The 21,392-nt window shown below is 57.6% G+C and overlaps 1 protein-coding gene across 3 annotated transcripts in view; it reads right to left on the bottom strand.

Annotated features, from left to right (window-relative positions):
- Window positions 1-21,392, bottom strand: part of RASGRF1 (Ras protein specific guanine nucleotide releasing factor 1) — a 41,894-nt gene that overhangs the window by 4,231 nt on the left and 16,271 nt on the right. Inside the window, exons 4-24 of one of the 3 annotated variants that reach the window (XM_055717056.1) lie at window positions 19,854-19,946; window positions 18,707-18,960; window positions 17,386-17,465; window positions 16,700-16,893; window positions 16,474-16,583; window positions 15,223-15,341; window positions 14,548-14,708; window positions 13,633-13,696; window positions 12,459-12,595; window positions 11,079-11,161; window positions 10,153-10,401; window positions 9,363-9,733; window positions 8,098-8,223; window positions 7,261-7,431; window positions 6,842-6,954; window positions 6,025-6,137; window positions 5,318-5,378; window positions 2,650-2,753; window positions 2,173-2,257; window positions 1,678-1,875; window positions 838-917 (exon numbers count right to left, since the gene is read on the bottom strand). In XM_055717056.1, coding sequence (XP_055573031.1) covers window positions 838-917; window positions 1,678-1,875; window positions 2,173-2,257; window positions 2,650-2,753; window positions 5,318-5,378; window positions 6,025-6,137; window positions 6,842-6,954; window positions 7,261-7,431; window positions 8,098-8,223; window positions 9,363-9,733; window positions 10,153-10,401; window positions 11,079-11,161; window positions 12,459-12,595; window positions 13,633-13,696; window positions 14,548-14,708; window positions 15,223-15,341; window positions 16,474-16,583; window positions 16,700-16,893; window positions 17,386-17,465; window positions 18,707-18,960; window positions 19,854-19,946 — 2,966 coding nt within the window. The remainder of the gene's footprint in view (window positions 1-837; window positions 918-1,677; window positions 1,876-2,172; window positions 2,258-2,649; window positions 2,754-5,317; window positions 5,379-6,024; window positions 6,138-6,841; window positions 6,955-7,260; window positions 7,432-8,097; window positions 8,224-9,362; window positions 9,734-10,152; window positions 10,402-11,078; window positions 11,162-12,458; window positions 12,596-13,632; window positions 13,697-14,547; window positions 14,709-15,222; window positions 15,342-16,473; window positions 16,584-16,699; window positions 16,894-17,385; window positions 17,466-18,706; window positions 18,961-19,853; window positions 19,947-21,392) is intronic. The other 2 variants (XM_055717057.1, XM_055717058.1) reach the window with 2 other exon arrangements.

Genomic DNA, 21,392 nt, shown 5'->3' with positions numbered 1-21,392 from the left:
GGAAGACCTTTCGAAGCTGCCCCTGTAGTCAGTGAAACCCCAGCCAAAAGCCGAGGGCAGTGCAGGCACTGGGCTTGCCCCCCACCTTCACCCTGTACCCCAGCCCAGTCCCCAAGGAGGATCGCTGGGTGCTGCTGATGGGACACAGCCCACGGGTGTCTGCCATGCACACGGGGATGCACAAGCCCATGGGGATGCACCAGCTCCAGGGCAGCTCAGCACCCCGCTCCCCACCCACATGCATCACTGGGCTCCTCAATTTGTAGGACCAAGTGAACACCAAGTAACGATGATTTGGGGAGCGTGAGTGCCGGCAGAGAAGCCCAACGCTGTCCCTGGTCTGGTGCGGGGCTGGCTGCTATTGCAGCACCGCCAGCTCTCTGCTGTGCAAAGCTCCGACTCGGGACTCCCCCCGGTGTGCTGCCAACAAGGTCCACACTAGCTGGAATGACATGCACTGGCTGGTGGGAAACCGTAGCTAAATATGGTACATTTTGGGGGTTTAAACTATGAGTCTGTAAGAGGAAGGGAGGAAAAAAAGTTTTCTGGTGTCTGGCAATGATTTGCCCCTTTGCAATCCCTTTTATTCACATCTTTCCGTACTGCTCCTTGGAAGAGCAGCTTGTTACTTGGGATCACTTTGCAAGCACCCTCCTGTGCCTGCTAAACAAGAACTGCTTTCGTGCAGGCTCTGAAATGGTCTTGTGAGCAGAACCCTAGCCTGCAGGGTGGGAGCCAGGGTGGGCTCCGGGTCACCCAGCATGGGGGGACCCTGGCCTGGCTGTCAGCAGCCCCCTCGCAGCAGCAGCTGCCAGAGGAGAATCATTGTTCACTCACTTTTTCAGTGCCTCCCGCAAGTTCTTGAACCTGCCCTCCGATGACACCAGCTTTTGCAGCTTATCAATCAGAGCCTTTGTCTGCAAGAAACCCAAACTGTCACTTGGAGAAAGCCCTGGAAGAAACCCCCATCCCTGCAGCAGGGGTGTGTGAAGCCGCCAGGGCACACCACCCCCATCCAGCTGCTCAGTCCCCTTGCAGGTACAAATTCTGCCCTGGCCCTTACACCCAGCTCCTGGTGACATCCAGAGGAGCTGAGCAAGCGCTTGAAAACAAAGTTCCTCCAACACGTAATAAAGACAGGCTATGCACTTGCTTCCTTCCCCTGCCTCCCACTTCTGCCTTCATCACTGCCTGTTTTAATTTATGGGTTTATCACTTTGCAGGAAAAAAGATGGTGCTCCAGATTCAGAGGAGCCCACACAGCAATTCTGGCTTGGCAGCCCCTGGCCTCCATCAGGCTCTGCACCATGCAGGTAAAAGCTATTTCTGTACCAAGTAACTCAACACAAGGATTCATTTTGCTCATCCATAATTGGTCTGAGAAGCCCAGAAAATCAGTTTAAAGAAGCATCTGTACGTGCGTATACAGCTACAATGACTCTTTAGAAAAAGTTGCTTTAACTGCACATCTGACCTGCAGGATGAATGAACCTGACAGCAACGCAGGGTCTGAGCAACTTGCACACCACCTCCCTCCTGGGGAAGACCTACAAACCCCTTACTCCATTTTCTAACTGTTTTTTCAATGCATGTGTCTTATGTCATGCCAACACCGTCACACCCGGTGCATCAGACCCCTGCTGCCTCCCCCGAAGGGGGTCAGCCCCGTGCCCATACCTGCTTGGAGACCTTGAGCCAGGTTTTCTTTAGGCGGAAGATGGCACTGCGGTTGAGGGAGGAGGTGATCTCCAGCACCGCGTTGTAGTTGTGCAGGCACCTGCAGATGTCCGCCACCGCCACCCACTTCTCGATGGCACTCACCCGCGCGTTGATCTCCTCGTTCCGGAGGATCTCCGACGCTATCAAGTTACTGACCTTTGGGGAGACACCAGGCCCAGCCCAAGCGTTAGGACAGCTTTGGACAACAGCTATGTGCCCTCCAGCCTGGCAGCATGTTTTAAGATTTCCCTTCACTGCAGGAGCCCCAGAGGGAGCAATTGCACCAGCAGATGCTCCACCTGCAAGGGGTCCCAAAGGCATGTAACACCCATGGAGCATGGGTGGGAGCAGATAAACCTCATACATCCCAGTCCCTGGCTGATGCTGGGAGCAGGTTGGCTGCACTGCCTCATCATTGCCTGTCTCCCCAGCCCCCACTGTGGCTGCACTTACATCATTAAAGTGTTTTGTGTTCTTCATGATGTAAGGAGTCCTTTCGTTCTTCTCAAGCTTCATCCAACCTTGCCCAAAGAACTCTCTGCAAATGACAGCGTTCAAGTCAACATTTATTTCCCATTTTTCTGGGACACCCAAGCCCTGCAAGCTCCACTGCACCCGCACGGGATGGAGATGCCAGGGCCTTTGCCCCGCACGCTGCCAGAAAGGGACTGCATGGATGCAGTTGAAAGCACGACGGACACAGGAGGCTCTCCCCCAGCCAGGCACCTCCGGGATGCCAGCAGATAAGCCACAGGATCAGGCCTCACATTTGGGCTTGAGCCCAGCCTGAGCTACTTGGAAAGCGGGGTCGGCTGGGAAGACTTTGCACCCTCTGGGTTTAGCCCAGGTCAGGCTGCCTGTGGGGCAGCAAGTAGCTGCAGAGCCCTGGGCGATCAGAGCAGCCCTTCCTCGCTCATGAGGATCACTCACTCATACGGGATCTTCTTGAAGACCAGGTGATCCAGCAGTGTCAGCTGTTCTGCTATTTCCAGGGCTGAGTGGTTTTCAAAAGGTTCTGCTTTGACTCCCTCAGCCTGAGTGACAAAGGCAGTGATGAGGACTCGTTGCTTAAGAGCACAGTAAGAACTTCTACATTTCATGCACAGAGAATCAAAGCCAAAGTCAGGCTCCCATGCCAAAGGCTTTTCCCCAGGAGAGGTGGCATGTGTGGTGCTGTGCTGGTCCGATGGCCCAGAGGCACCGCATCTTGCCAGTGCTGAGAAGTGCTGGCTTCACACAGCCCTGCAAACCCAGCGGTTTTAATTACGTTATCATCCATGCATATGTACAGACACAAAATTAACTAATCTTCTCTATTTAAGTAATTAGGTGTCAGCTACAAAACGGATCCCTGCACACCAACTTCTGTAACCGCTGCCTTTTTGCTCTACATCTGTTTAATTAATAAAGCGCCAGGGGATCCCAGCTAGAGCAGTGCTGCAGAGCTGCTGCCTTGTGCCTCTGCCCAGCAGCTCGGTCAGCCTCACCAGCACCGCTCCACCAGCACCCATGGGGCTGGCAGCTCTCAGACCCTGCTGCTGCTTGGGATGGCTGTCCCAAGGGATGTCCAGAAAAGCAGGAGAACAGGAGCATCCTCTGTCCCTGATGCCTGGCTCTGGCCAAGCGGCACTTGCAGGCATGGGGGGACTTGGGGTTCTCTGTGCTTGGAGCCACCTGGGCTGACAGTGAGTGCCTTCAGCCCCAGACCTGCACAGAGCATGCATGGGCTTTGGGGTGCTTTGACACAAACACAGCCCAAACTCACGGTTCTCCCAGCAGGGAAGTATCTAAAAATGTGCCACAGCATCCCTTCTCCTGGAAACAAGCAGCAGCATCTCTCCTGTCTGGGTCCCAGGAAAGGGGTTGTAGCAGCTCCATGTAGCAGCTCCCAGCACAGTGGGGGCAGAGGAAAGAGGGGCTGGGCTGGCATCGTGCAGGGACAGAGACGGGGACCAGTGGGTGGCTCTGGGGATGGAGCTGCGAGGGCGGAGGTGCAAAGCGCAGAGTATGCGGGGCAGCAGGCACAGGGTGTGTGCACGTGCTCTGCGCTGCCTCCAGTCCAGCCAGTTACTCTCACAGGCAGCCCAGACCCTCCTCCTGGCTGCCCTCCCCAGCACTGCCTGCAGGCAAAGAGCACAGGCAGGGCCATTTTGCTCAGGGCTGTTGCACTGAACCACCAGCTGCCACATTGCAGTGTCCCCTGGCCAGAGCTAGTGGTGCACAGGGACAGTGGTGCCAAGGGACCACGCTGCTGGGTGGCTGGGGTGCAGGACCTGGGGGCAATGCCATGGACCAGCTAAGCACGCTGCTCCGGGGTGCTGCTTCTCCCTGAGGAGAGGCATCGCCTCCCTCCAGCACCCTCTGCAAGGAGGGGTCTGGGAAAAGCAGAGTGGCTCCAGGCACCCATGGGAGCCAGCCCGGCGAGCACGAGTTAACAGCTCACTGGAAAATCCCCTCCTGGCTGCAGGAAAGGGGTTGTGAAAGTGGCTCCCAGGGAGCAAACCCCCACTGGACTTCCCCTGCGGGGGCTCAGCGGCCCATGGAGAGGCTGCAGGGAGGGGGGTGCACACCGGGGGGTGCAGGCTGCAGGACAGACCCTGCCAGAGCGCGGGGTGCTGCTGACAGCAAACACTGGGTGGGCAAGCGGCACCGGTGGCACTCAGCAGCACCCTGCACAGTGCAGGAGGGCTCTGGCACCCTGGAGCAGCCAGCGAGGGCTCAGCACATGGCACGATGCACACACCCAGCGCACAGAGAGGGGGTCGGGGAACCCACAACCCCCCTCACCCCAACGGCCACCCCAAAAACCAGGGCACCCTTGTGTCCCCACCATGCCTTCAACCACAGGTCGCTGCTGTGCAGCTGCTCAGATTGAGGGGCAGATTGAAACCCTCTGGTTTCATTTTGTCTTCAGAGGAAGTTTCCAGTGCCCATGGTTACAGGCAAAAGCTTAAAAAACAACCCAAGAGGGATGAGCCACTCCAGAAGCCAGCCGGCAGACCCAGGGACAGAGCCACTGTCGTTTCAGGTGCACCCGGCCAATTTAAAGTGGCTCTTGGGTTTTTCTGGGAGCAGATTTTGGTGTGTTTTTTTTTTTTTTTAAATGCAGGAAAGCAGCAAATGCATTGCAGCCACTCTGATGTTTTTAAATCCATTGCATGTTCCCAGGTCTCTGCTCCCGGGGGAGCAGCACCGACGCCAGCAGAGCCAGCACCCGTCACTTGGAACCAGTATGTGGCAGCACTAGCACAGGTCTGGGGACACAGATGACTGGAAACCCACAGGGTTCTCCTGTGTCCCTTGGGCGGGCACTGGCAGCAGCGGGCAGGCACATCCCTTTGCGCACTCCAGCCATCCTGCCAACGGTGCAGGAGCACTAACACGGCCAGTGGGCTGGATCATTGCTGCCTTTGCCTGTAACAGATCCAGCTGTGCTCACAGCTGTCCCTGTCCCCAGAAAACCTTTCCCTTCTTTGTAGCCATGGGCTCAGACAGCAGGCTTGGAGAGCTGGGTGCACTAGCGCACAGGGATCCTTACCTGTCCCCCTCCCACCACACCGAGCTACCAGGCGGAGTGACAAAGGGAAAGGGTATTTACCATCTGTACGACCTCCTCCAGGGTTATCTGATTGTCTCCTGGATCTTCCTGCGTCAAGGTCCTGTGAAGGCATTAAAAGACAGTGTTACTCTGGCTGGGATAGCATCAGAGCCGCACAACCCCAACGGGGCTGCAGCTCATGACTTCATGGTTTTTCACAGTTTTTCACACTCAGCATGCACAAGAATGTTTCTAAGTCCCATTTCCCATTTTAAAGAGAAAAAAACCCCTTAACCAAGGCCACAGCTGGCCCTGCATGCATCACTCCTGCCACAAGACACGACTTCCTCAGCCCCAGCATGGGGTGGACACGCTCCTGGGTGGCCAGAGCCTCCCCGCTGCCCCGAGGAGCCCAGAGCCCCTGGGAGGGGCAGCCGCGGTGCTGTCCCACTGCCCAACAGCGGGCAGGGCCACGTGCTCGCTGGGTTCACCACCGCACCTCAGCCATGCCTGCACACGTGCCTGCACAAGGCTGGGGGGTCACACCTCGCCCATGGCCCCCACTCAGCTCCCGATGTGCTGGGGAGACGGATACGGCCAGCACTGCCCATCCTCCTCCTCGGCACCTGCTGAGCCCAGGCCCTGACTGCAGGCACAGCCCCTCCTGCAGCCCTTGTGCCCTCCTGTCCCCAGCGACAGCGGGATGCAGTCACCCAGCACCCGGCACGGCATCCAGGAAAAGCAACCTCCCGCCCACTGCTCTTCACCTTATGATGTTGGCAGCTGCTTTCCTCTCCTGGGTCAGGAGCTCGGGATCGTGAATAACCTCCTCCAGAAAGCTGATCACCCTGAACTTCAGCTCCTCGTTGGTTTCAAAGTCCTGCCACAGCCGGCACAGCCACAGTGTTAATGCACTATAACATGAGGAACCGCAATACCCAGCAGCTCCGCTCCCTGCCCGTTTAAACCCGGCCAAGACCGACGGCCCCACGGTGCCAGCGTGGGCGGCTGCTTGGCCAAGGGCAGAGGATGGCTCTTCCCTACAAAATCCCAGTCTGCAGTGCCCGGCAAATGGGAACTGGCCAGGAAAGCACCGGGCTCATTCTATACCTGGCCTGGGAGAGGCATGGGGGCTTTCCAGTGACAAACAGTATAGCACTGCTCCCAGTGTCCCCAGCAACCCACAGCAGAGAAGGACAGGGACAGCAAGGAAAACCACAGAGTGTCCTAACCCTGACCCCAGCCTGAAACCCCCTAACAGAAACCAAACCCAAGTACTCCACTTCCACTTAGCCCAGCCTGGGGGTGACTGTGGATCCCGGCTCCATTCCTTTGCCCACCACATATGCAAACACTGCAGCCCAATGCCTGGTCCCTGGCTCTGCACCCAGGGCTCCCAGCTCCCCTGCTTCCCAGTTTCATCCCCTCCCCAAGTCCACTCATTTGCTTAATTAAAAAAGAAGTGCCAAATTGTCATTCCAGCTGGAGCCTGGCTGAGCCACTCAGCACACAACCAAATTCGCACCGGCGGGGAGGGAGGGTCCCCACGGTGCCAAGTCCCTGCTCAGCCCCCCCACTGCCCACCTGCGAGTGTTTGGAGACCCAGTGCCGCAGCACATTGAGGACACGGTTGGTGGCAGCTCTCCGGATCACGAACTCCTTGTCCCCATTCCGCTGGTCTGTTGGAAAGCCTGAAACTGCCAGCAACCCCTTAGCACAGCTCCAGCTCCATCGGGAATAGCTTAGGGCTGCTGTCAGGACTGCAGAAGGAGCAGCCCCACTTCTCAAGCATCCCTAAGCTGTCACTTAAATGCAAGTGCTGGGGAAGCTCCGTGTTATAAGGCAGCAGGATGCCTGGGGCCACAGGTGCTGGACTGTGGGTGCTCTGGGCTCCCCTAGTAGGGGCTGCCTCCCAGGCAGGGAGGGAAACCCAGATGAGTAGGGTAGAAACAGGTACCCCAAAAATGCATCCCTGCTTTCTCAGCAGCCCTGGGGCAGGGTACCTGCACTGGCGAGGGACATCCTGCGGTACTTCTCCTTGGTGGGGGTCCCCTCGTTGGCCCCTGCCGTGGCGATGGCGAACGCGGAGGCAGCAGACAGGGCACTGCGGGTGCTGTCGAGCTCCCGGCAGGACGTCATGACCACGCCGTTGTTGTAAGAAAACAAGGAGAAATCTGGGGCAGAGAAGAAAGCCAACACCACTCCGGCTGCCACCGCAGTGCCAGCCGGCTCCCCTCCCGCAGCCCTGGCCCCACACGCCACCCCCCCCGGCACACAGGCAGCCCCCTGTGTGGGGGCAAGATGGAAACAGGGCTCGTGGAGGTGGCGGGTGCAGATGGCCAACACGGGGCTGCTCCTCATGGAGAGCTGGTTTCTGCCTGGCCGCAGCTGGGGCAAAGGAGATGGGCAGCTTTGGATGCCACCGGTGACGCCACAAGAATTCATCCAGCACAGCTCTAGCAGGAATTAAGCCAACAGAGTGCTATAGGTGGTGTTAAAATAGCTACAGGGGAGACTCAAGCAGATAAACTGATGCTTGATGCAGCCCAGGCTCACATCTCAAGCAGCATAACTCGCTCCTAACTTGTCAGATCAGTCCCGAGTGGGGAGGAAAGGGGTGAGAGGACCCCGTAAGATGTGCAGACCAGTTCTGTGGCACAGGCAGAGGGTTCTGCATTTCTCTGCCCCCTTGCAGCAAAATAGAGGGTAAAGTCCTGCTCCTTCTCATGTCTGCTTCAGTTTTACACCTGCACCTTTAGCAGCTCTGCACGGCCAGGTTCAAGGGCAGCAGGTAGCCCTGGGTGACCCCTGAGCAGGACAAGTCTTGGCTCACTTGTTACCTGATGAATTTTTGCACTTGATGGACTTAGGAGTTGTCGGAGATTTTGTTGGGGAAGCTTCAGCTTCTGCTTCATCACTCTGGTTGGGATCCGTGTCCGACTCTTCCCTGACAGACACCTCTGAGCCTGGGAGGAACAGGGAACACATTTACCATCACCGCTGGACACATGCATGTTGCAGCTGCATTTTAGCTCTTCCAGATTTTCCTAAAGTCAGAATTGTTCCAGCTGGGCACACAGCAACTAAGTACAGGAAAGGTACAGTCCTGCAATTACTTTGGGGGTTTTTGGAGTGCTTTTTTTCTTTCTGCTGGTGGGTTTTGGGTTTTGGCTGATTATTTTTTGTTTTGTTATTATATATATAACTTAGCTTTCAGGTAGCACACAACCCACGGGAGGCAGGAGCTCTCTGTGCCATGCATGGTGCATGCAGTGCCAGCTCAGAGGCTCTGCCCAGGGCTGGCAATGGCAAACCGGACCGCGGGTGAGCTCCAGCCCATGCATCCCATGCACAGTGACAGAGCAGGATGCAGTACCTCCCTCGCAGGGTGCAGGCACTGGGAAACCACCAGCGAAGGGCTGCGGGAGGAGCTGGGGCAGCCTGTCCCCTGACCTCCAGCTGGGCTGTCCCCTCCCCTGGTCTACAACTGCCCCACAGAGCAGCTTCCCCCCTCTTGGAGCCCCTGCTTGGGCACCCAGGTGCAGAAGGTGCTTACACAACCCGCAGCCAGGGACAGGATGATGTTGAGGTGCGAACAGGGATGCTGCAGCCTGTTCCTGCTTTTGTTAAAGACAGGGAAACTGCTGTCCTCCACTGCTGTGCTGTGCTCAGAGCCGTGACCATAGACGTCAGCACAGGGATGCTCAACGGAGCAATGACCTGTGGCCTTTGCGATGTTTTACTCACCCGGTTCTGACTGCCTCCCCGCAGTACCCTGTTGCTGAGGCTCCTGGTTGCCACATCACACCAGTCACTGCATCACCAGGAGCACCACCACCACCACCACCGCTGCCACCACTGCCACTGGTCTCCCCAGTGCGCAGGGGACTGCTGCGTGCCTGCTCGTGGGGCAGGGGCTCCCTGCACACACACCCCCTCACCAGCACCCACTTGGGCCACCTGCTGCCACAAAGCCCCTGGGCACAGTGTGCCCGAGCCCCTGCCCATGTCCCTGTACCTCCTACATAGCACCCACCAAACCCAGCCCCCCCCTGCTGGCTGCCAGGGCTGGAGCCCACCCATCTGCAAATCCACAGCAACTTACTTTGCTTGCTCGGCAGCGACTCCTCTTGTTTTTCTGAAGCTGCTTCTCCTTCGTCAGGGATTTTATTGGGATAGTTACTGGACACATACAGTTTGTTTATGTCCAGGGTGGTCTTACTGAAGGGAGCCATGGAGGAGTACATGCTTGCATAGCCGTTGGAGGAGCAGCTCAGAGCAGCCAGGTCCAGCGCCTTCCCTCCTGTGATGATGGGGATGTTGAGGGAAAGCTTCCTCCGCCGGCTGGGGGATGAGGACTTGGTGATGGAGAGAGGAGGAGGTGAGGAGAACTTGCGGTTGGCTCTGGGGGACTTGGGAGGCTCGCCGTACAGCAGCTTGTTGTTCTGGCTGTTTGCAAACAGGAGCTCCAGGGACCTTGGTGGAGAGACAGGGAAAGGTTGAACTCACACCTACTCTGCCTGAGTCACAGTGGAGACCCCACACCAGCAGCTCTGGCAGCGCTGGGTGTCCAGAGCATCCCCCCAGGCCCAGCAGAGCCAGCGCGAGCCCCTGCTGCCCTGCTCACACTGCCCAGCCCTCCCGGCGGTGGGGACACCCACCGAGCTCGGGTTTATCTGCTCCCCTGATCTGCTGGTCTCACAACTCATGGGGAGCAGGGGAAACAGCCCTGGGCTGGCACCAGGGCCAGGCACATCTGGGGTGGCAGAGGACTGACAGGACAGAAGAGGGGCTGGAGGAGCAGTGCCGCAGTCCCGTCCCCCCCATAAACCCTGCCAGTCCTTCAGGACAGGCCATCGGCACAGGCACTGCAGCGATGCCACGTGTGGCCTCACCGTGCGGGGATGGCACTGATCGGCTTCTTGTAGATCGTGATGAGCTTGTCGAGGACGACCAGGGCAGTGGTGAAGACACGGTACGAATGCAGGAACGTGTTCAGAAAGTCAATGCTCAGGAACCGCAGGTCTGTCAGCCTCTCCAGGAGCCGTTCCACGCTTGCATAGCGGATCTGCAGGACCTTGCAGGAATTCATCGTTTTACTGAACCTAATGTCAACATCATCACAATACAAGCTGGCATCAGACCTGCAGAGAAACAAGATATCTGTGGTTCCAGCCTGGAACGAAACCAAGAGACCACGGGAAGCAGTACAGGTCCTCGGCAGCAAAGGAGCCTCCTTCGTACAGGGTGCCCCTACATAAACCGCAGGCAGGGATATGGGGGAAGCATGGAAGCCTGCACCCCAGAATGGCTGCAAACACTGCAGAGGTTTGTGCAAAAAATGTGGAAAGCCTGTCACTGGGGCACACTCACAAACCAAGACTCTTGCCCGTGCCTGACAGCAGGCCCGCAGCAGTGTGGGCAGTTGATGTAGGGGGGACACCCTCCACACTGCCCCCTCCCACCGGCTCTGCCTGGTCCCCCTTGTGCCACACATGCGCCTCCTTGGGCAGCTCTTGCACTCCAGCACCCATGGGGACAGCAGCCCCCTGTGCCCCTCTCTTCTGGTGCTTCCACCTCCCTGCTCCCCCCCAGCTTTTACTATTTTTATTTTCCCTTCAACCTTCCCACCTCCCCAAGCACAGTCCCACACAACTCTCCTCTCCCAGCTAATTACCGCTCCTAACTACCACGCCGACAACAGCGAACCCGAGTGCCTGAGTGCATGGGCAAGCTGCTGGGCTCCCAGGGATCTCGGCAGCGCTTGGCTGCCGTAGGAGCTGTGCCGTGGAGCGGGGCAGAGCCCGGGCAGAGCACTCACTTGATCATCTGGGGGACGGTGACCTTGGAGTTCTCCTCGAAGGCATTCATCATGAGGCCGTTGCAGCGGATGTTGTCCACACACTGGGAAGAGACACGGGTGGGAAGTGGGAGAAGGCAGCGGCGGCGATGCCGGCCCTGCTGCCCACCTGGCTTGGACGTACCATAAGAGAGCCCAAGCCTGGTCTTATCCTGACCAGACATCCTGGCTAACTGCATCTACCGCGCCTGATGGAGGACCGAGCTGGGAGGGCACAGCTGGGAAGGGCAAGACTTTTGCCTGAAAACAGGAGCTTCACCATCACAGTCCTGCATCCCTGTTCTGGGGAAAGCATCACGCAGAGCTGCTCCCCAGCTCTGCTGCTACAGACCTGGCCCAGGCTCAGGGTGCGCTGGCAGACACAAAGGTATTGCGAGAGATGCCAGAAACCTGCTCTCATCCTTTACTGCTGTAATTGAACTCCCCTCCCTGCCTGCACTGCTGGATGCTCTCAGAGGGAGACCTTGCGAGCACCAGAGCAGCACTGGTCCCTTCCCTGCCAGCTCACCACCCAGGGCTATTCTGGGCAGGAGCGTGGGCTGGAGACCCCCATGCAGGCAGAACTGACCCCAGCCCCGCACAGTGGGACCAGGTGTTGCTGGCTGAGCCACCACCTCCCTGCGTGGGGCCAGGCCCCAGCTCCCCCCACAGCCCTCGTCAAGGACCGATGCTCAGCAAGGGTATGCAGACAAGGGCATGGTACAACAGAGGTGGCCAGGAGGCAACCCCTATTTAATCAATAACTTTTCTCTTCCTCCTACCTGGGAAAAAATATCTTCAAAGTCATTTGCATAAAGCAAATGAAGAGCAGGTGTAAATTGTACCACGTGTCTGAGTCAGAGCAGAAATCCAAACCATGTATCAACACGTGCAGGCAGAGCACTGATAGGTAACTCTGCTCCCACCTGCTGCAGCTGCGTCACCTTCCTCCTCCACCTCCTCCTCTTTGAGCTACCAGACACCAGAAAGCTTTCAGCAATGGCTGGGCTCTTGGTGCACCCCAGCTCCAAGTCACCCTCTGCATGAAACCGCTCTCCCTGGGTGCCCAAGGCTTGGGGGTGCACCCGGGCTGGTCACAGCAGCCTGATGCAGCAAGACCTCAGCCTGCAGCAGGTCCCGAGCACCCCGCTGGCACCAGAACGCACCCAGGGTGCAAACCCAGCCGGGTGCTACCGGCACAGCCACAGCCCAAGGGCAGGCAGCAGAACTGCAGCCACGCAGCAAATGTCAAGCATTAATTCTGGGTGCCCAAAGCCACTGCTGCAGCAGGAATCCTGTGGTGGCTGCCCATCCTCAGGGACTTGGCGCCCCGACACCTCCTCCCAGCCAGGTTCATCCTACCTGGCTGATGTCACTGGTCCACGCAGCCTTCTCCTGCCTGGATGAGGCCACGAGGATAACCGTGAAAGATGAGGAATCTTTTGGCTCCACCACGATTTTGAAGTCAAGATGATCGATGTCCTGCCCTGATGTTTTTGCTTTGGAATAGGAAAAGCACACACAATGATTGTGAAAAGATTTCCCCACCCCCTCTCCCCCACCATAGGTTTTGTTATGGTTTTATGGAGCTTGTTGCATTTTGTGGGTTGTCTGCAGTGAGGATGGGACAGGTTTGCTGGGCAAAGACTCACCATTCGCAAAATAAAGTCTGCACAGCAGGAGCGCAGCATGGCCTCGCCACTGCGGCCCCACCGCTGCATGCCAGGGGAGAGCCCGGCTCCCCAGCACGTGTTAATGAATTCATAATTAGGACAAGAGAAAGGAGCCTGTTCTTTTTCACAAGCCTGCAGTTAAGTGGGCACGGCTGAGGACGTCCAGCATCTCTGCCTTTTTCCACTTGCAAGCACTGAGCTGTGACACTCGCTGCCTGCCTCAGGAAGGTCATATTTGCATAAATGTGCATCTGTTTGGTTCACAGTAAATAATTTACTTAATTAAATTGAGCCAGTAGATCATGACTTCTTTGAATCTATTCAACATCTGAATTTGCTGCAGCTCTGCCGTGGCTGGTTTTATGCTGCATGGATGGATGGCAGTCCGGCCCAGGAGGGCACCAGACCTGTACAGGGGACACCGGCAGTGCTGCCCTTGCTGCCGCTGGTCCCCAGCCACGAAACACAGCAACTGCCCAGGGCTGGCTGCAACGTCGTGCCAAGGGTCTGGCATCAAGTGCAGCCCCCAGCGTGGGACCTGCACCCCCAGCACCTCCCCGACACCCCTGGGTGCATGTTCCCCCCCCCCCTGCAATGGGGTGACCACGCTGCAAAACCCAACACAGTCTGTGGTGCGCAGCGGGAGATGGTTTGCCGTGCTGGTGGTGCTGGCAGCCCCAGCAAAGAGGGTCCTGGAGTAGCTGCAACTGTTTTTTGAGATGTGGGTCTGCTCAGCACCCACCAGCAGATGCACAAGCCAACACCCCTACCCTGCACCTATGGGTGGGGGCTCAGCAGGGCCCTGGGCACGCCATGAGGGGACCCTGCCAGCTCGGGGCCACTGGTGGGGCGGGGGTACCTACCATCCTCATCGGTGCTCTCCTGCTCCTCTACCAGCGTGCAGTCGATGAGGGAGATGACGCCGTTCTGCAGGGACGGGAGTCAGGGCTCAGTGGCAGGATCCCCCTGGGTCTCTGGGGGCTGCCCTGCCCCAGACCCCCACGCTGCATCGCAGCCCACTGCCCCAGGGCCGGGGCGATGCTGCTGAGGGCGCGCACAGCCTGCGGCCAGCACAGCATCTGCTTTCACTGGGAAAAAATCAGTTACTGACTGCTGGGATGTTGCGGTTTGCCTTGTATAACCGATCAACTAATTTGTTTATAAATTATTTAATATGAGTTTTAAATTAAATTTTCCAAAAGCCTGTTGTTGTAATTACGAACTCTTTGCCAGGGACTGTAATTTTTCAAACTGATAATTTAATACCAGTAATAAGCAATTTCTGTAAGATTCTTGCTCAATTAACTGCAAAACTTCCACCAACAAAAGCGTGAGTCTTGGGAGCGGACCAGAGGAGACTGTGAGCGTTATGTACAAACCTACTCTATAATTTAAGTTTCTCACTGAATAGATTGTCGAGGTTTCTGCTACAAATCAGGATAACTTCTTTTATTGAGAACTTGTGATTTCTCATCTTTGCTCGTGACTCAGCTCCACACATCACTGATAAGGCATCTGAACCACACAAAATAAATCTGCCTGCCTGCCCGGTCCCAGCCCGGCACCCCCGGGATGCTGCACCCAGGGAAGGGCATGGTGGTCCCAGGACCCATTGTGCCACCAAGACAGCCTGGCCAGCTCGAACTGCAGCAGTGCCGGCCTCTGCCCCCTCCCCATGCACAAGCCTGTGGCCCTGGCACCCCAGGGAGCCACGACAGCTCCCCAGCAGCTGCCGGAGCCCTCACTGGGGGCTGCTGAGATCCCCCCCCACTCCGCACCTTGGTCAGATGCAGCTTGCCTCCAGAGCCCCTGGTGCAGATGATCAAGTGCTTGGAGAAGAGGAAGCATTGCCGCTCGCCCTCCTTCCTCAGTGAGAGGGAGCCCAGCCGCCCCCGCGTGATCTTCCCTTTCTCCGACATCGGCACCTGGATGAGGGACCCTACGGAGGGGAGAGACCCATCCCTGGCAGCGGCATCGGGGGCACCTTTGCAGGGCACGGTCCCCAGGAGTGGGGCATTGCCATGCGCCCAGAGCGGAGCAGGGGCATGTCCCCAGGCGTCAGGGCTGGGACCAGCCCTGTGAGCCACCAGCTGTGCAGGTTATGGGGGCTCAGAGACAGGGTGGGCACCAGCCATGGCCCCCAACCCGCCCCTGCACCCACACCGCATGGATGCTCCTCCGGGACGGAGCATGCCCAGGAGGTCAGGATGCATCCCCCTACCTCCCTGGTGCTAGGAAATCGGTAACAGCCAAAACGCGCACACTGCTCCGTGACGCAATAAAATGCAGCACCAAAACTGTCTGGAAGTGAGGTGCTTTGGGGCAGAGACAATTCAGAAACCAGCTGTATTTTAAAATTATACCACTCACAGAGGGATGCGGGATGGGGGGACGGGGGCTGCAGGGCTTTGCTATAACTGCGGAGGGGAGGGACATAAACACAAACGCGGTACCTTGTCTTACGAAAGTCTGGCTGGTGTCCAGCAGAATTTCACACCCTTCAATAATCATCCTCTCTATCGCCAGATTTTTTCGAATATTTTCAGTCTCGCTCACTTCATCATGCATTATCCTGAAGGAGGGAAAAGAGAAAATCAGAGCTCAGATGAGATCTGCATTTTTCCCATCAGATCCCTTTGGACACATGGGAGGGGCTGCACCAGGTAACACCAAAACTGAAGGAATATCAAGAGGATTATGGCAGTCACCTGTATCTACCCAGACAGACCCCGGAGCTCAGGAGGTAACCCACACATCAGCCTGGGCTGTACCTCCAGATTTCTAAATATTGAAACGTGAGTGCTTCTTGCATCAGAAATTGCAAAATTCTGATGTAGGGCTGACAGATCCCCCCCATCACTAGCCCCCTGCGACATCCCTGCTTCTTGAGGAGTGGGAAAAGGGATGGAACCTCTTGATGGATCACCCTGGGACCAAGGAGTGCTGGTGGGTTTGGCACCAGACACGCTGGCACCGGACACACAGAATGCTTTGGTCCGTGGCCTGTGGAGGGAGGGGGTTGGGAACAGGGAATCGTGGCCAATTCCCAAGTGGTCACTGCAGCTGCCTTGGAGGCACTCAGCCCCTTACCGCAGGGCAACCCCACCAGCAGCCACCGGCACAGCCATGCCAGACAGAGGACAGAGCTGGACCTTCAGAGCCATCCCGGCGCTCCAAAATTGGTCTTTCATCATTAAGGAGCCCTGGAAAAGGCAGCCCCTGGCTAGCAGCAGCCAGGCTCCCACCCCACCGGCCCCGGGGGTGGGGTGGCACAGGAGGGCAGGAGGTGGCACCAGAACATCTCAGCTTTCAAAACTGCCAACAGCTCGCAAGGGGTTTCATCCTGGTCAGGGATGGCTGATGGGCTCTGAGCAAACTGAGGACTGAGCTTCTCCTGCGTCCCACCCCAGTGGGACAGCACAACCCCTCCATGACCATCTCCACCAGCTTTACCCTGCAGATGCCGTACGAACACCCAGACCAGACCAGTCCCATTGGCACTGCACCCTCACCAAACCCTGTGGGTGAGGGTCTGCCTGCCCCAGCCCTGCTCCCTGCCCACCAGAAGGGCAGCCCACCGTGCTGGCAGCCTGCCCAAGAAACCCCTCCACCGGCCCGACCCACCGTGGTGCTGGCCCCAGCCCTGCACCCCTGGCTGCCAGGATGGGCAGGGATGGGCAGGGGCAGGCAGTGGTGGGTCTGACCTGGACAGCTCTTCCAGCTTGGACTTGGCGTAATCCAGGCTGTTCCTCTCCACGTGCTCATGGGGGGTGTGAGCCAGCAGCTCGTGCAGCGTGAGGATGTACCTGGGGATCTGTGGCACAACAGACCGGAGCAGGGCATCAGCCACAGTGCAGTGCCAGGGGGTGGGCAGGATGGAGGGGTTGTTGTGGTGGCATTCCTGGGGCCGATCCCGGTGCCAGCCGTCACCTGGAACATGGGGTAGGTCAAGAAGGTCTCCAGGGTCCTCTCCTCGCAGTCAGGCTTGGCCTCATAATGCTTCAGCAGCTTGTCGAAGTCCCGGTTCTGCTTGCAGTGCGCCAGGATCTGCAGGCTGTACTGGTGGTTCCTCACAAACTCCTGGTAGATGTTCAGCATGGGCAGCAGGATGTCAAACAAGTCGGCTGTGAGCAGAGAGGCGGTGGAAAGGTGGGTGTGCTGGTCCAGCCCACCCCCTGGGATCCAGCCCCCCGGCTCCCAACACTCCTCACTCCCAGATCCCACCTGTGGCACCCTCTGGGATCTCCTGCTGCTTGTGCAAGCCCAAGGTCTGCCCAGTTTGGGTTTTAAAGAAACCCTGCAGTGCTAGCTGAAGGTCTAATTTGACACAGCAATGCTCTTCAGCATCACCTGTGCACGGTCCAGCCCACCCCTTCCACCACCCAGCAGAACCAGGAACACAGCAACTTGGTTTCTCTGGGGTTTTTTGCTCCAGTCCTTGCCCCTGTGACCGATACAAACACGGAACAATGTGCCATGCGATGCATTTCACCGCTGCTGCCAGTTAGCAAAACGCCTGTTGAGTTGCATGAGGAGGAGGAGGAGGAGGAGGAGAGCAGGCTCGGCGCTGCCAGCGCGTGGGAAGGGAACACGGCGAGGAGGCAGCACACACTTACCCAGCACCAGCGTCGGCCAGCTGGATATCCTTGCCTTCAGGCCTTGGTAAAAGATTTGGTGCAAAAACATGATTGTTTCACTGAAAGATAAAACAAGGAGTGAAAAGGCAGATGAACAAGTGGCAAATAATGACTAATTAAACAAAATCACCAGCCTAGAGGGGAGCAGGGGAGCCCTCGGGCTGGCTGGGGAGGTGGCTGCACAAGGTGGGGTGCAGAAAGGGTCCCTGGAGGTGCATGGGGAGTGATGGACAAGGACAGAGGAGGAGAGGGAGGAACTGAGTAGCTTGAAGCTCCCCTCAGAAGTCAACCCAGAAATGCAGGGGAGCCCAGACCCCCCCTTCCTGCAGGGGAACAAGCCACCCCCTGCCCCAGCCCAGCAGAGTGGTGCTGGTAATGGGGGCGAAAGCACCATAGCCTCCCCTGCACCCAGCACCCGCTGTCCGACGCTGGCTCTGTCTGTGCCTGTCCCAGACAAGGCATTGTCTTCACACAAGCCCAGATGTGGGGAAAACTGGAATTTGGGTTCTGCAGTTTGGGTCCCTCCCTGCTGCCAGAGCAGGCTGGCACCCCATGCAGCCCAGGGAGCTCCCAGCAGCAGCAGCAGCAAGGGCTGTGGAGAGGGGCAGGAGCCAATGCCAGGAGCCAAGAGCACTGCTCCTGGAGATGCTCCCCGCCGCAAGGGACAGGTGGCCAGCACCTCCAGGGCTGGCAGGTAAGACTTGCTGCTGTGGGACAACCGTGGGACAGAGCCATTGCAGCTGCCATTAAACCTGGCACATACTGATGACACACTTGGCATCACCATGGCTTGGCTGGAGTCAGTGAGTGCCACCCCCCATCCCAGCCAGCCCCTGGGGACAGCCACTCTTGGCACACTGCAGCGGCTTCCATCTCGTGTCACATCTGCAGGAGCGGCTGCGGCTGCCCCTCCACACCATCTCCCGTGAAAGCTGCATCCTCCCCGCTTTACTCGTCCTTCGTTACCTTTGGGCTGCTATGACTGCCAAAGGACACTGCCCTCCCCACCGCCAGAGCCAGGACCTCACACAGACGGGCTCCTGGCAGCCCCAACCTGCTACCAAAGCCCTGGAGCATCATCCCCTGCGGCACGTCCTCATGTCAGTGCCAAGCACTCACTGGGCTGCTTGTGCAGGTGTCCCGTGGGGATGGTGAGCTCCATCCATGGCTTTGGGGGCCAGGCTGCAGGCTCCTGGGGAGTCTCCCAGCACCCATTCCTGGGGTAGGGCAGCAGGCTGTCCAGAGGCTGCTGGCTGTGCCGGGGTGCCGCAGAGCTCTTGGAGCCCAGGATGGCACTCACCTGTTGAGGAATATGCTGCTGACATCGTCATGCGTGATGGGAGGCTTCTTGGAGCTGGCCGCCATCCGCAGCGGCCGCAGGAAGTTGTTGACGAGGATGTGGAGCTGCTGGACGTACTCAGCCTCTGCCTCCAGCATGCTGAAGACAACCTGGTTCCTCTTGCGCATGCTGTCAGCATGGGGGGACCTGATGTAGTCCTGGATGATGGTCTTCCACTTCCTCCGGCACAGCCAGCCCCGCAGGAAGCTCTGCACCTGCGAGGGAGCAGCGGCCACGTTAGGGGCCAGGCTGAGGAGCCGGGCAGGTGCCCTGCGCTTGGCATGGTGCAGGGACCGTGGCGCTGTGGTGAGGTTTCCCTGGCTCTGCGGAGATGTGCACGATGGTGCCTGCTACTGATGCTGCTCTGAATCCTTCCGGCTGGGAAACAAACGAGAACTCATCTAAATGCACTTTCTAACTGCAGACAGTGTCCTCTTTTCCCTTTTACAGAGAGACACATGGAAGACTCCTACAAGAAACAGGGATCCACAGGGTTCAACCCCGTGTCCCCTGCACAGGGCAGCAGGTGCCCAGGGCTAGCAGAGGCTTTCCCAGGGATCGGGTAAGGGCAGGACCTGCTCCTGAGCAGTGGCAGTGCTGGTCCCCTCCGTGGCACCATGTGGTGCTGGGCTCGCCTGTGGGAGTGTGGTGCACAGCAAGCTGCATCTCCTGATAAGCGTGGCTTCTTCTCCCCAAGAGCGCTGTATTTGGAGCCGATTTCTTCATGGGGTCTGCTGCTCCCTGCAGGAAAGCTGTTGGGGCAGTGGCTTTTTCTTTGCAAAAATAAAAGGCATAACCACAGCTGTGGGAGGAGCCAGATGTAAGAGGCGCTGTTTGTGCGCAAGCCAGCATGGGCAGGGATGCCCCACTCCCCCGGAGAGAGCGGGGAGTGCCCCACGGAGCAAACACAACGAGCAGAAGGGTCTCCAGGTTTGCAAAACACATTTCCCTCCTAAGAAAAACCCATTAGCAGAGGCACCTCCTCAGCTAGCTCACCCAGGCCAGCTGCTCTACCAGCCCCACACAGAGTGTGTCTGTCATGCCGCCACGAGCACCGGGACCCCACCATGAGCACCAGACCCTACACCGCTCACCCGCCGCCACCCACCTTCTTGATTTTCTTGATGTCACTGTCGTCGTCACTGGGCGCACTGGTCTGGCCAGCCTGGATGCGCTCATGGTCCTTGAGCAGGGAGGCAATCTGTGGGCACAGGCAGGGCGTGAGCGGCCACCCCAGCACAGCCTGGCATCTCCCGGGAGCCAAGGGCACCCTGCTGCCGCGCAGTGCCGAGGAACGGCACATCGATGCAGCTTAACTACTGACACACAGGTGCTGGTTCTTAGTGTGAGATGGGTAGATGAAGCAGATAAAGAGATGCTGCAGAGCTGTCAGGGCGCTGCCACCTCCCTGGCATCCCCCGCACTCACTGAACACACCACAGAGACAGGGACCTGGAAATCCCACTGGGTACCCAATGCAAACTGCATGCCTCTTTCCCAAGAAAGCCTCGCAGGCGAGTCATTAAAAAACAAGTTGGAGAGAAAACGGAAGAAAAATCTCAAGTCATTTGCACCCTAAAACTTGCAGACGAGGACAAACTCTCACCCAGTCCCAGCTTTCCAACACAGATTGGATAGAATCACGTTAGCTTCCAAGCATTTGAATTTTTACTGTTTCTCGCCTGTACTTTTTCTCACTCCTCTCCTCACTGCCATGTCCCTGCCCCCACGGCCACAACCCTTTAAAAAGCTACAGGAAAGGAAAACAGAAAATGCACCATCCAGAAAATGAAAATTGGTAAAAATGTGATTTGAATCTTGATTTTATAGAAAATAACCCAAGTAAGAAAACTTTCAAAGAGGACTTTCTTGGGGGAAAAAAGGTCACATTTTGGAGAGAGAGGAAAAAAGGAAGGTTTGGGTTGAGATCTTTTTCAGTTGGAGACTCTGCTTCCCAGTGATGCTGGGAAGTGCCAGCAGCAGTAACTGCGGTACATGGCAAGTGCATGTTGGGTTTTTTGGTGTCTGGGCTGTTAGAAGGGAAAGCAAAGGATGAGCAGAGAGCTGCTGGGGAGGCGGATGGGGCAGAAGCTACTTCTGTCACATGGTCACAGCTCGGGAAGGGGGGATGACTGCCACAAAATCCAAACTGTGATGAGGAGCTGTGTGTTTTCATGCCCTAAGAAGCTAAAAATGCTGTGGGTCGGTGCGGTCACAAAGCTCAACAGCCACCTCCCAGCGCCGAGCTCTCCCAGAGACCTGACCCCCCCAGCATTCGGCATGGAGGCATCTCCCCAAAACTTCTCACTGCCGGGAGGCAGAACATGGGGCTGGCACCTGGTGTAGGGCTGCGGATGAGCCCGATCCAGCTGACCCCACTGGTGCAAGCCGGAGAGGCTCCCTGGTGCTGTGGCAGCCCCCCAGCACCCCCACTCTCCTACAGAGCCCCCCCAGCACCGCCAGCCTCAGCAGGAGCAGGAACACGCTGGAGCAAGTGGCCGCAGCCTCACAGGCACCAATGCAGCTCACTCACAGCTCTACTGGTTTCACCCCATGTCATTGCATGGGGTTAGATTTTAGAAAATAATTTTTTCCTCTCCCCGTGCTTTCCTATGGAGCCTCAAGTCAGCAAACATCCCCTGCACAC

This window comes from Falco cherrug, chromosome 7 (genome assembly GCF_023634085.1).
Source record: "Falco cherrug isolate bFalChe1 chromosome 7, bFalChe1.pri, whole genome shotgun sequence".
In the NCBI taxonomy this organism is placed as follows: domain Eukaryota; kingdom Metazoa; phylum Chordata; class Aves; order Falconiformes; family Falconidae; genus Falco; species Falco cherrug.
This window is presented reverse-complemented; position numbering and strand designations above follow the sequence as displayed.